Here is a 13,089-nt window from a genome sequence, read left to right on the forward strand (position 1 = left end):
TTTTTTTTTGCGAAAGGTGTAGGAAACTTTTGGGGTTCTTTCCCAGCCAGATGCAGGACTGCTTTCTATCCTTCTCTCCCCCTGCAGGCACAGGCGTCTTGGGCTGTGTGAAGCAACAGTTTCAATGTTTCTTGTGTATCTCTTCTTGAGCCTGAGGCCAAGGGAAAGAAGATGAAGGGCAGAGAAAGAGCGAGAGAGGGGAAAAAAAAAAAAAAAAAAGGACCGGGCGCGCAGAGCCAGCGGCTGGAGCCTAAAGCCAGGGCTCAGGGCACATTGCCTCGCGGGCTCTGCCGGAAGCCTGGCCTGGCACAAGCCTCAGGAACGCGATGGCCAATATTTAACCCGAATGCCGTGGCCACCAGGCCGCTTTTGTTTGTTCGCAAATTAATCACCCAGCGCACGGCCGGCGCCAGAGTGGGTTTATCACCCACCAGGAGGGGGGCGCGGCGGGCACGCAGAGACAAAGAGGAGTTCGCACCTTTCCGCTTTTGATCCCAGAATTACGGCGGCCTCCCTGCATAATACGAGCCTCCTGGGGCCGAGTCTGGGAGGTCAGTCATAATTGGCGGAAGTTTGCAGACCATTAGCAAGATGTCGACATTTTCGATTCAGAACCCCGCAAACTTTCCTCTCCCCACCCCCACTCTCCCGAGCGCTGGAGTGGGGGTGGGGGCCAGAAGTGGCGAACTGGGGTGACCCCTGGGTTAAGTTAGAACCGCGGACAAAAGTGGGCGGTGGGGCGGGGGGAAGGGTGCGGGTCAGCAAGCGCTCTCGGTCCACGTTGGAGCCAAAAGCAAGTGGAGATATTTACAAGTAAACTCGGCAAGTCCCTCTCCCATTTTCAAAGGACTCGGCCAGAATGCAGAGCAGCGGGTACGACCGTCTCTCCGCCCGGCACGCAGGCCCTCGGGGCACCGAGTGGGTGAGGAGGGGGCAGTCCTGTTGTGATTGCAGAATTCCTTGCCTTCCACCGGGCGCAGCGGGCAGATTGGCCGGCGAGTGCAGACAGAACCAGATCACAGGGATTTGGAGCCGATCTGGATAGCGCAGCCAGAGGCCCCAGGCCCGCCGGCAGCGAGCACTGTGGGCCGGGGGGCGCTCGGGGCCTTCGGAGATTCGCGCAGGCCCGCAGGGACCTCCGCCGCCGGCACGGGGAGGACGAGGCCTGGTCTGCGGCACCCTTCAGTATGGGGGACGCGAGGGACGGAGAGGCAGCACTCCGGGCCTCCCCGCCTCTTTCTTTTCACTCTCCCTTTCTCTTTCTCAACCGCAGGCAGGGAGGACAGACCCAAGGGGAAGGACAGGGGAGACCAAGTTCTCAGCCCGCTATTCTGCTGACTTCAGAGGACGCCCAGCGCTGGCGCCCAGAGAGCGCTCTTAACCATGTGCGGCAGAAATGCGAGGCTGGAAAAGCTCTGTCGCCCCAAAAGTTCTTCCTCTATCTCGGGGCACTTGGTTCTCAACAGCAGCTCATTGTTACCCAACAGTAGCCGCCACTTTGGTGCGGGAGCCGGTGGTTCAGGGGGCACCCGAATAAAACGCTTTGGCGCACAGAGCTGATCCGTAGACGCAGACGTCGCACACCGAGGGTCTCAGCCCCCTAGGCCCGGAGCCCAGCCCTTCCTCCGTCCCCTTTCCACTCCAGTAAGCTCTGTGTCAGGAAGAGTAAAAAGCACTGACCCTCAAGATCTCCCTCCATCTAAACCCGGACAGCCTAACTCCTCGTTCCCACCCCCACGCCAGAAGCCAGAACTGGGGGTTTGGGGGAGGCCTCCAGCCCCGGTAGGCAGGAGCTGCAGCAACAAGGTTATCAGTGCGGCGACAGGTCTGATCAGAGAGGTCGCTGGCCTCCCTCCCCTCCGCCCTGGGCGGAGGCCCCTACCCTTCCTGAACTGGAGCAGTGCCTTTGCCTCTGGGGTGGGGGCGTTTCACGGTTTGTTTTACAAATTCACCCCCGACTTCTAGCGAGATAAGTGCCCGTGGAGAAAGAACTGAGGCTCCGAAAGATAAGTGCGATGCCTGGAGGAGATACCGGCTGGAGCCCCCCCCCCCAGCTCGCCCACCCCTTGCCCGCAGCGCCACACCGTGCCGGCCCCCGAGGTGAAGGCAGTGGCGTGGAATGGACAGGCCAGGACCTCGTCGGTCGCTGCAATCACTTTGTCCAGAGCCTCCATTCTCCCCTCTACACCCTCACAGACATCCGGGTGGAATACCGGGAGCCCGCATCTACGCGAAAGATGAGATATAAAAGGGTCGGTAAACGCGTTTCAAAATATCCCGAGTCCATCTCCCACAGGGAGCGCAGACAGGGCCTGGCGCGAGGGCTGTGTACGTATCTGCTTGTACGTGTGGCTCGGCCCCGGTGTGTGGCGCGCGTTCGGGTACAACGCACTGGGGGCTTCGGGGTCTCCGCACCTGGCCGCGGGTGGGGCACGGCGGAGAGGGGGCCGGCACACTCGCGTGCCGAGATCTGGCCGCATCCATGCGCTCGCGTTCCGCCAGCCCGGCTGGAGGGAGGGCCGCACCGAGGCGCACGAGCGCGGGGACCTTTACTTAGCCGCGGCCGGGCGGAGCTCGGCTCCACGTGGGACCGGAGAGCGGCCGGAGTCTCCGCGTCTCCGCGGCCGCCGGCTTCGGGGGCGCGCGGCAGCGGAATGGCAGCTCGCTGGAGGCTCCGCCGCCCGCTCGGCTCGCCGGGGGTCGACGACGAGAAGAGGCCGAGCCGCCGAGAAGCGGCCGCGGCTCGGCTCAGCTCAGCGGTGAGCCGAGCGCGCAAGAGGCGAGCGCCCCTGCCCGGCGCCCCGGCGCGCGCTCCGCCCGGCTCTCCGGGCCCGCAGGCCGCCTCCCTCTCTCCCTCCCTCCCTCTCTGTCTCTTTCCCTCCCCCTTCCTCCTCCTGGCCCTGCCTCCTCCCTCGATCCCGGGCTGGGTGACTGAGGCATTTCAGACGTGGGCTGAGCCAGAGCGAGAGCCAGCGAGCTCACGGGCTACGGCGATCTCTCGATAAGCCACCTAGAGGCGACTCTGCGCGCGCGCTCCGCGGTGGCGCCCGCCCTCCCCGGATCATGTTGACATATTCACAGGACGGGCAGTAGTACCGCTGCGGCGCTGCGACGTTACAGTTTCCGACACCTTCTTTTTATAACTCAGCTCTATCCCCCAGCACTCGACCTGTGATAACCACGCCTATGCAGCCACACAATTGGTCCGAAAGCGTCAAAGAGCCAATCAAGAGGCCTCCGGCTCCCCGCAGCCCACAGCGCAGCCCGACCTTCTAGAGCCGCCGAGCAGACGCCGGGGGAATTCTAGAGGCGGAGGAGGGTGGCGAGGAGCTCGCGCTCGCCTCTCCGCGCCCTCCCTCGCGCCCTCCCTCTCCTCGCTGCTCCGGCTCCCTCTCCGCTCTCCCTCCGCTCTCTTCCCTCCTTTGCGGCTCTCCCCTCTCGATCCTCCCTGCCCCGCGCGCCCGGACGCAGCTTTGCGAAGCGAATTCGCTCACGGTTTCAGACAAGGCAGAGAGCGCGGAGACCCGGCAGAGGCGCGCGGCGAGATTGGGATTGAAACCGAGACGCCCTCTCCGCAGCTCGGAGCCGGAGCGGAGGAAGGAGGAGGAGGGCGGACGGAAGCCAGTGTGCATGCAGTGCGAGTTCTGATAGCGCTGGTTGGAAGGGGCTTAAATCCGCTTGTGTTGTTGTTTTTCTTAAGGAAGAGAGTTTTTCTGCTCTCTTGCTCCCTGGCTGAAGCCGAGTCCAGCGCGTTGGCAGCCGCCTCCAGCCAGAAAGGGAGAGGAAGAGATAAGGGGGCGGGGGAAGAAGAAGAAGAAAAAGAAGAAGGAAAGGTAAAAAGTCTTCCAGGAGAACCGCTCGCGTGTGCAACAAAGACTTTGGGGGCTGGGGAGCGATCGGGGGCCGAGGGCTGCTGTGTCCGCCCCGAGCTCCGCGGCTGGGCTCCGGCGCGAGCTTCCGAAAGCGACTTCCACGGGCGGCTTTCTAAACACGCCAGGCTCCGCGACAGCCGCCCAGCGACTATGTCTCCCGATTTGTCGCCTTGCCCTCTTTAAGGAGCGGCCGCCCCCCTCCCCAAAAGACGCTATCCTCCCTTCCTCTGAAGCGCTTTAGTTATTTCTTCCTTTTTGTTTTGTTTTGGTTTTTTTTTTTTCCGCTTTTAAAAAAAATATGTGCTGCTGCTGAAAAAAAAAACAAAAACAAAAGCAAACACGAGACAACAGCTGCGGACTTGTGCCTGCCTGGAGTGGATGAGCCTCTCCATGAGAGATCCGGTCATTCCTGGGACGAGTATGGCCTACCATCCGTTCCTACCCCACCGGGCGCCGGACTTCGCCATGAGCGCGGTGCTGGGCCACCAGCCGCCCTTCTTCCCCGCGCTGACGCTGCCTCCCAACGGCGCCACGGCGCTGTCGCTGCCCGGCGCCCTGGCCAAGCCGATCATGGATCAATTGGTGGGGGCGGCCGAGACCGGCATTCCTTTCTCTTCCCTGGGGCCCCAGGCTCCTCTGAGGCCTCTGAAGGCCATGGAGCCCGAAGAAGAGGTGGAGGATGACCCCAAGGTGCACCTGGAGGCCAAGGAACTTTGGGATCAGTTCCACAAGCGAGGCACGGAGATGGTCATTACCAAGTCCGGCAGGTAAGCCCGCGCTGGGAGCCTCCTCCCCCCGAGCTAGCTGAGGATTTTCCTCCCTAGTTTCACCTCTCTTCCCGGAGCCGCTGCTCTGCCGGTTGTTAAAGCTTGGTCGAAAACTTAGTTCCCTTGAAAATGTGTATGGACTCTGGGGCCCTGTCCCAGCGACAGGAAGTTTCAGCTTACCTGGGCGCCTGCTCGGCTCTTCCCTAGGTCTGCATCCTGGGCTCCCTGAGGAACAGATGGGATTTTTCAGTAGAATCCAGACATCCTTTTAGGAAGCAGGAAAACCTCCTCATTGCAGGAAGGTCGCTCGCTCCTCAAACCTTTCTGGAACACCCTTATTTCGGTGGGGATTTTTTTTTTTCCCTTTTAAATCAGCTTGTATTTTCCTCTCCAGGAGAAAAGCTGAAATCCCCTTCCTTTTGTGTAGTAGTAGGAGGCCGGGGAATGTCCCCCGCCCTGCTGCCCTCTCCTCCGGCCTCTGGGGCTGGAGGGGACCTGCTCCTGCACTTCAGGAGTCAGAGAAAGTGGAAGAGTGTTGGGGTTTGTTGGACCACACAACTTCAAGTGTCTGTAACCCGAGGGGGAGTTCAGCAGGCAATTTTGGATAATTAAGATTCTCTTTGCAGACCTAAGAAGCCAGTTAGGCTGTGCAAGCTGCTTTGTGCGCGTGCATATTATAAATCATATTTTACACACCATTTAGAGCTCCTGGCTTGACCCAATCCTGCCTAGAAGACAGAAACCCAGGCCGTCATTCAGGATCACTAATTTTTTTTTTTTATAGCATTGAGGTTTATCAAGGGATCAAGTTGAAAGGTTAAAAATAAAGTTCCCTCTTGATGTCTTCAGCTTTCTCCTCTCCTTCCAAGCTAAAGGAGGCCAAAGTTTGGCATAAACTCTTCCTCAAACCCACAAGACGTTTAGTGAGTTTTCACAGCGAAGTGCTTCCTTTTAAGTCAAAAGTACAGAATGCCAACACTCCCGTGAAAGTCAACAGCAGTTAGGTGGCATGATCGTGCAGTTTGGGGTAGGCCTAGGCAATGGGGGAATTTGGCTCCTATCTCAGTAAGCGCTGGGGTTCTCCGGCCGGGAGTCCACGCTGATCCATTTCATCCTGAGCCCTCGCTCAAGGCCAATTCCATTTCGCCAGCAGCGGGATCACCATTCGGTAGCAGGGAGGGGTGCAACTTCGGATGTTTATTTCCTTAATGAGTTTAACGTTTTTCTCATCAGTGGGTGGGTAGAAAACCCTTGCCTCGACTGATCTGCACTTTGCTGAAATCTTACCCAAAGCTGTTCAGAAATAAACACACACTGAGACACAGATAAGAATTTCTCTGTACAGAGGGCAATGTGTACAGTCACACAGAGGATAAAAATTAAACAAGTCCGCAGACAGTCTCGAGAAGCGTGGTGTCATAATTCCTTGCTTTGAATCTCGGGATACCCAAATAGACAGGAATTGGTTCTGTTTACTGCTGCGTGGAAGAAAATAGTTTTGCCCCCAGTTGCCCTACTCTGACCAAATCTGAGCTCCTCAGTACCAATAGAAAGTCTTAAACTTTGTTTAAATATTTTAGAATAGATAAGAAGTGGAACTCCAGAGACTGAGGGATTTCTTTTTTTCTCTTTTTCTGTTCTACTCTTTCCTGTTGTAGGCGAATGTTCCCTCCATTTAAAGTGAGATGCTCTGGACTGGATAAAAAGGCCAAATATATTTTACTAATGGACATTATAGCTGCTGATGACTGCCGATATAAATTTCACAATTCGCGGTGGATGGTGGCGGGTAAGGCTGACCCTGAAATGCCAAAGAGAATGTATATTCACCCGGACAGCCCCGCTACCGGGGAACAGTGGATGTCTAAAGTGGTCACCTTCCACAAACTGAAGCTCACCAACAACATTTCCGACAAACATGGATTTGTAAGTTTCCTTGTGCTAGCTCTCTTCTCTCTTCAGTCAAAATGTATTTCTTGACTCTCCCCAAGCCGTGCACCCCCATTCCCTGTAAACTCCGGGGTTGAGTTTCGGCCTAGACTTCTCCCTGGCTTGCTGTTGCTAAACATAGCAAACTTGTTCGATTTGCCACGGAGCTGGAGAGAGGATTCTGGGGTGTTTTCTCTCTGGAGAGTGGAAGGCCTGGCGATCTAAAAGAAATGGGGCCAGGAAAATGTACTAGGCTGTGTTCTATAGCAATTCTGGGTCCTTGGTAGATACTGGACCGACCGATGGTGTTTAAAAACAATGATAATAATTGAGAGTTAAAATTGCTTTGAAAGCTATGTGTTTGTAAAGGCTTTGTTTTGCTTTAGAACATTATACTTCTCTTTGAAGCCTGCTGTATTATTTCTTGGGGGAGCTTAAGTTTTCAAAGCCTTGGCCGTGTTGGTGAAAGGGTATAAATACCTAATTGAAATTTTATTTTCTTTTACTAAAAGAGAATTAGGCTTGGCAGAGTTAGATTTACTAGACTTGAGGCATAGATCTTCGGTATTAAAAATGGTGTGTGGGTTGGGATTGTATCCGTGGATTCGGTGTGAGAGTGCCTAGAACTCTCAGAAGACTTCAGTTGCTAGTAAAAGTCAGGCAAAGGACCTTTTGGCCCGTCGTTACCCCTCCCCAACATTTCAGTACAATAAACAAAGTGATAAGCAAGGAATAAGCAGAAAGATTAGGCCCAGGAAGACGTGAATGGCTCGGAAATATCTTCAGCAGGCAGGAATTGCATTTGAAGTCCTTAATTTGATTACAGCATACATATTCCTCTCTAGAGTTCAGCTTTTGGATTGGGCTCGTCAATTAGTGGACGCTTAAAGTACTGAATCATTTTGTAAATTAAAATGCATGTTTTTCTCTATCTTTTAAGAATTGGCCAAGTGACCACGCAGCATGGCAGGGGAATTATAGTTTTGGGACTCAGGTAGGCTAGGGTTTGAGATATGAATGAACCTTTTAGATGGGGGGGGGCACCCTTGGGAAGTTGAGGAGCAATTTGGATTCCCCAGGAGATAACATCTACAGAGCAAATTGTACCCAAGGAGTTACCCTTCGGAGGTGGGCTCATCCCAGCGTGGTACCCTGTGGTGGGGAGGATGTCAGCTTGGCAGGGGTCCTCAGATCCCGTTTGTCCTGGAAAACCCTTTTTCTCAGTGTGTCTCCTCTCCCCTGCCCCTGCAGACTATACTGAACTCCATGCATAAATACCAGCCCCGGTTCCACATTGTAAGAGCCAACGACATCTTGAAACTCCCTTATAGTACATTTCGGACCTACTTATTCCCTGAAACTGAATTCATCGCTGTGACTGCATACCAGAATGATAAGGTAACCTCAGGGCCTTTTCTTTTTAATTCTGCCATTTCCCCTAGCCCTTTAAGCTGCTTTGGATCAGGGTGAGAAAGTTGAAGGGAACTGGGTTTTCAGGCTTGATTTTTCTCCTTCGTGATTTGACCTTCCGTAGAACATTTGGGAAAGGGGCACTGGCTTCTCCGAGGAGCCAGAGACAAAACTCTCAACTGGCTAGGAATCCAGTGCTGAGTTTAAACATGCTAAATTGATTCTGTCAGTGAGAAGCTCTTGCAGACCCTGCTGGAGATACCAGTCCAACAGCAGACTCCTAGGGCTTCTTCATTTTTGTTTCAATGTCCATTCTTTTGCCCTTTAGGGGGAAGCGTCAGGATAGCAGGTTTGAAAGGAAGCAGCTAAGAATTTTAGGCAAAAGCCTTTTGGGGTCCTGGCGGGAAAATCCTAGTAGAGAGACCAGCTTTTCTTCCCTAGCCAGAAATCCTGAGGAGCTGGTCTGGTTTTTATTACCTTTTATACTGCTCTGTTTTTTTATGGTGTGTGTGTGTGTGTGTGTACGCGTGTACATGTGTGTGCATGTGCGTGGATGAGTGTGTGTGTGTGTGATGGAAAAAAACCTACCCTGACCACAGGTCATACTAATCAAGTCGTCTGAAGCTTCTGACTTCACTGGACGTAGCCAAAGGTGCTACTTCCTGGGGAAGTTTTCCTCCCTTTGGGCCTGAACCTCGGGGCTCCAAGGGACCCCAAATGGGGCAGCACCTAGGATCTCCAGGTCTGCTGACCTTGAAGGCCATGGGCACTGAGTACCCAGGCAGAGAGGGCAGCCCTTGCTGGCGAGTCACCATTCCCAGTGCCCACCGGGGGACTTGGGGAAGGGCAGCGATGGGGGTGGGGGAAGGCTGAGGACTCTGATCTTCAGCTCCTGAGTCTTGGCCTTCAGCAAGAGTCCATTTCGCCTGACCACGCCTTGTTAGATTGACCATGGTCATTGCCTGAGGGTCTCTGTAAACTTTTATAGTGAGGTTCCAGATAAATCTTAAATGGGGGGACTGCTGAGATCTCACCGCTTTGCCAAATCTTGCCAAATGCAAAACCAGAATTTTTGCGTCCGGTACTTTTTTCCAAAAACAAGAATCTAACCAAGCAAGGGGCTTTTGGCCACCCCCAGTAACTGCGTATGTGTAAGTCCCCCTTCCCACAGGGAAGGGGTTTAGAAGGTTTCGTGCTATGACGTTTCCCTCAGCTGGCAAAATGCAGGCTACCCCGCTCGCCTCAGGACCCTGTGAAACTAAGTTGTGAATGTAATAATAAAATGGAGCATTTCTGATCAGACCAAAAGGCCAAGGGCCTTCTCCACCTAATGCAGTGGCAGAACACATAAATGAAAACAAATGTTTCCGTGGTCATTCAGTGCTTTTAAATCTGTAGTTGCCAATATTGTAATTCCTCAAACCACCACTGCTCCTCCCCCCCCTTAAAAAAAAAATCAAAATCGCTCCAGCGCGAGGGTAGCAAAACCCCATAAATCATTTTATTAGAGCCATGGAAAAGGTTGGATAGAGTGTATGCTGGGTGTATGCGTGCATGTGTGTGAGCGCGTGCACGTATTTGAAGGCAGGGAAGTGTTAGCATTTTATAATTAATTGCACTATGTAAAAAATCAATTAAATCGTAATTTTCAAATCTTACAGTTGTCTTTCTTGACAACTTTGAGGACATTGCCATTTCTAAACGCAGGCTGTATACTTGAAACTCTTTGCTTTGGACAACTTCAGACCTGAACCTTTGGCTTGACCTGCTCTGGGTCCTGCAAACCCTAGTACATACAGTTCTTTGGGGTGGTTTTCCCTGTAGCCTCCGGACTTCTGCCTTGGTCTCCCCTCCCTGTCTCCCTAACCTTGTAACATCCGTGGGAGACCTTTGTGCTGGGGGAATTCCCCCAAAAAACATTCTAGAGAGTAAAGCCAATGTGACTTTCTTGCTTGTGTCTTCTCCTCTAGATAACTCAGTTAAAAATAGACAACAACCCGTTTGCAAAAGGTTTTCGGGACACTGGAAATGGCAGGAGAGAAAAAAGGTGAGTCGGGACAATTAGTCACTTCTCCGACAATTTATAAAACAAACCACTTGTCTAGAAGTTAACTTGCAAGTATTCGCAGAGGGAGGCGAGCACACTCAGAGTGGGTGGAAAGCGATTTACTTCCCCTTTGCTCTGTTCTTGACCATGTCCAAATACTTTCTCTCCCTACATCTATGACCTCTGAGGAAACTAACCAGGCTACACTACAGTTGTCTCTGGAAGAAAGGTAGTGGGGATAACAGATCCCACAGGGATACCTATTAATTGTTAATTAATTTAAGTTCCTGCTGGGGAAGGTTCTAGGAGACCATGCCATTCACAAAAATACTTTGGAATTGTTGCAGTCTTGTCTCCCAGATACCATCAGACAGAGTGGGGGCCCCTTGAGGAGTCTCAGGCTCCCTCCCTCCATAGGTCCAGTATCATCTTGCATTAAGTAGCCAGCTGGAGAGCTATAGGAGAGGCTCACCCCTCCCCCATCCCCGTTCAGCTTTTTCTACTCAAATCCAGACAGTTACCCCAAATTTGTAGCCTGTCCCCTAGACGGGGAAGGGTGAACATGAAATAATTGCTAACATCTCAATAAATTTGAATTCCAGTTAGTGTGTTGGTAACCTGATTGCCATAGAGCACCATGAAATAACCACTTCCGCCTAACCTTACAGACCATCTATACAACTATAGTGTAGCCTGCTTAGTTTCCTCAGAGGTCATAGATGTAGGTAGAGAAAGCACTTGGACATGGGAAAGAACAGGCTGCGGGCGGACAGGCTTCGGGGTGTTCACGAGCTTGGACTCCCAGTTCGTCCCCCTGTACGCCCTGCAGTTCAGCTCTGTCTCTAGCCAACTCCAGCTTCTCTTCTTCCTCCTGTGCTAGACAAAATTTCACAGCCCAAGCCAAAGACCCTTCCTAATAACTCAATCTCGAATTAAGGCAGCTGAAACCTTCCACCTCTGTGCCCTAGCACCACACTCTTTGGCCCAGTTAGGGGCTCCAGAATAATGCCAGGCCCTGTGTGTCTGCCCCCGGGCAAGCAGATTTAAAAAAGTAAGTGGCGAGCTGTGGATCAGTTTTGGAAAGGGCAGGGCACCCTAAGAGGGCTGTGTCTGTCACACCCCTGTAACGCGGGGTGTGGGCTTCTGCCGCAGGAAGCAGCTCACCCTACAGTCCATTCGAGTGTTTGATGAGCGACACAAGAAGGAGAATGGGACCTCAGACGAGTCCTCCAGCGAACACGCGACCTTCAGCTGCTTTGCCCAGGCCTCTTCGCCAGCCGTGTCCACTGTAGGGACCTCCAACCTCAAAGGTGAGCCCGGCCACCTTTGCCCTGCCAAGACCCAGGTCACCCCAGCCTGGATGTGCTGGGGGCAGGGGAGGCACTGAGCAGGACTGGCCCTAGAAGCTGCAGCCTCTTCTTGCTGTATACACGGGAGCCAGAGGTTGAAGGGGGTATCAGGTGTGTCTGGCCTTCCTAAAGAGCATGGGGGAGCTTGGAACCTCCTCCCAAATCCTCATTTGAGGAGTGTGTGGGGGGGGGCGGCCTCTTGGCAGGATTAGCTTGGAAAGTCGCCTAAAGCGGCCCCTGCTTTTTTCCTTGTCCGGTTTCTGTACCTGCGCCCCTCCCCCAACCAAGACCACCTGCAACTGCTGGCTTCACCTCCGGGGCTTGGGAGGGATTCTCAGCCACCAGGAGCAGGGGACGTGGCTGAGACACCAACCAGAGAGCCGCAGTTGACCCGGGAAACGGGTGGGTGGGGGCAGAGTGGGTGGAAGAGATGGTACAGAGCCTCGGGGGATCCCTGTCTGAAGAGCAGGACACTGTTTATTTGGAAGGTACACTCCTCGGGAAGAAACCTGTTTCTCAGTGAAATAAAGCGAGAACCCTTTAGGTCTTCAATCCACAGAATCTCTTTTCTTCTTCTTTTTTTTTTTTTTTTTTTTTTTGTCTTTTTTGAGACAGGGTCTTACTACGCAGTTCAGGCTGGCCTTGAGCTGACTTTGTAGCCCAAGCTGGTCTTGAACTTGCAAGGATCCTCCTGCCTCAGCCTGCCGAGTGCTGGGATTACAGGCGTGCGCCATCACGCCCGGCAATCCACTAAATCTTTAAACAGAAAAGAGGATCCCCCCTTTTTTTTCCTGATAGGGCACCCACAGAGGCAAAACATTGTGTGATGCCCTGCGCTCCCGCCACCACCTCTGTAGGGAGGGGGGACACCCACCCAGAAGTCCCCCTAGAGCAGGGCCATTGGGTTGGGGTGCTTGCTCCTGACACTGCCAATTCAGATGTCGGGATTCTTTGCAAACGGATCCTTCCAGAATAACCCACAAATTGGTGGAAGGTGCTGATCTTGGTCATTCACTGAAGAAAGATCCTGATAGCAACTGGAATGTGTCCCTGCAGTGATCTTTAGAGCAACTTCCAGCGGAAATCTTCCGAGTTTTTTTATTTTTAAAAAGTCAATTTGCAATCAAATGGGTACAGCCTCCCAGTAACACAGCAGGAACTCAGTAGATGCTTGATTTAAGGAAAAGTGAGGTCATTATAATAAGGGCCACCGATTTGCAGGAATTCAGCATGAGAGAGGTTAAGATGGGTGTCAATGCTTTGAATTCACCATGAACTTAAATGAATCTGAGAGTAAAGGTGTAAAGTGTCCTTGGGGCCATTCTGCAGATGAGAAAACTGAGGTTTGGAGCGGCTTGAGGGGCTCGCTCTGGTTATGCAGCCAATAGGAGGTCGAGCTGGGTTCTCACGTGGGAGCAGACTCCCGATGGCCCAGGCCAAGCTAACCCTTCCTCCCGGGCTTCTAGACCTGTGTCCCAGCGAAGCCGAGAGCGACGCCGAGGCCGAGAGCAAGGAGGAGCTCGTCCCGGAGACTTGCGACGCGGCCAAGATCTCCACCACCACGTCGGAGGAGCCCAGCCGCGACAAGGGCAGCCCGGCCTCCCTCAAGCCGCACCTCTTCGGGGCCGAGCCCAGCGGCCGGGCCCGGGACAGCGCGCGACCGGACAAGGCGTCCCCAGACTCGCGCCACAGCCCCGCCACCATCTCGTCCAGCA

General features: G+C 53.6%; 1 protein-coding gene across 1 annotated transcript in view; it reads left to right on the forward strand.

Moving 5' to 3' along the window:
• Positions 1-3,740: 3,740 nt before the first annotated feature.
• Tbx3 (T-box 3) overlaps positions 3,741-13,089 on the forward strand; it is a gene marked incomplete in the record, with an annotated part of 12,004 nt that continues 2,655 nt past the window's right edge. Inside the window, 8 exon segments of the mRNA XM_013520475.1 lie at positions 3,741-3,833; positions 4,207-4,639; positions 6,298-6,565; positions 7,509-7,562; positions 7,820-7,966; positions 9,949-10,025; positions 11,178-11,335; positions 12,841-13,089. Coding sequence (XP_013375929.1) covers positions 4,251-4,639; positions 6,298-6,565; positions 7,509-7,562; positions 7,820-7,966; positions 9,949-10,025; positions 11,178-11,335; positions 12,841-13,089 — 1,342 coding nt within the window.

The sequence above is a fragment of the Chinchilla lanigera genome, unplaced genomic scaffold (genome assembly GCF_000276665.1).
Source record: "Chinchilla lanigera isolate Chin_1 unplaced genomic scaffold, ChiLan1.0 scaffold00054, whole genome shotgun sequence".
Lineage (NCBI taxonomy): Eukaryota > Metazoa > Chordata > Mammalia > Rodentia > Chinchillidae > Chinchilla > Chinchilla lanigera.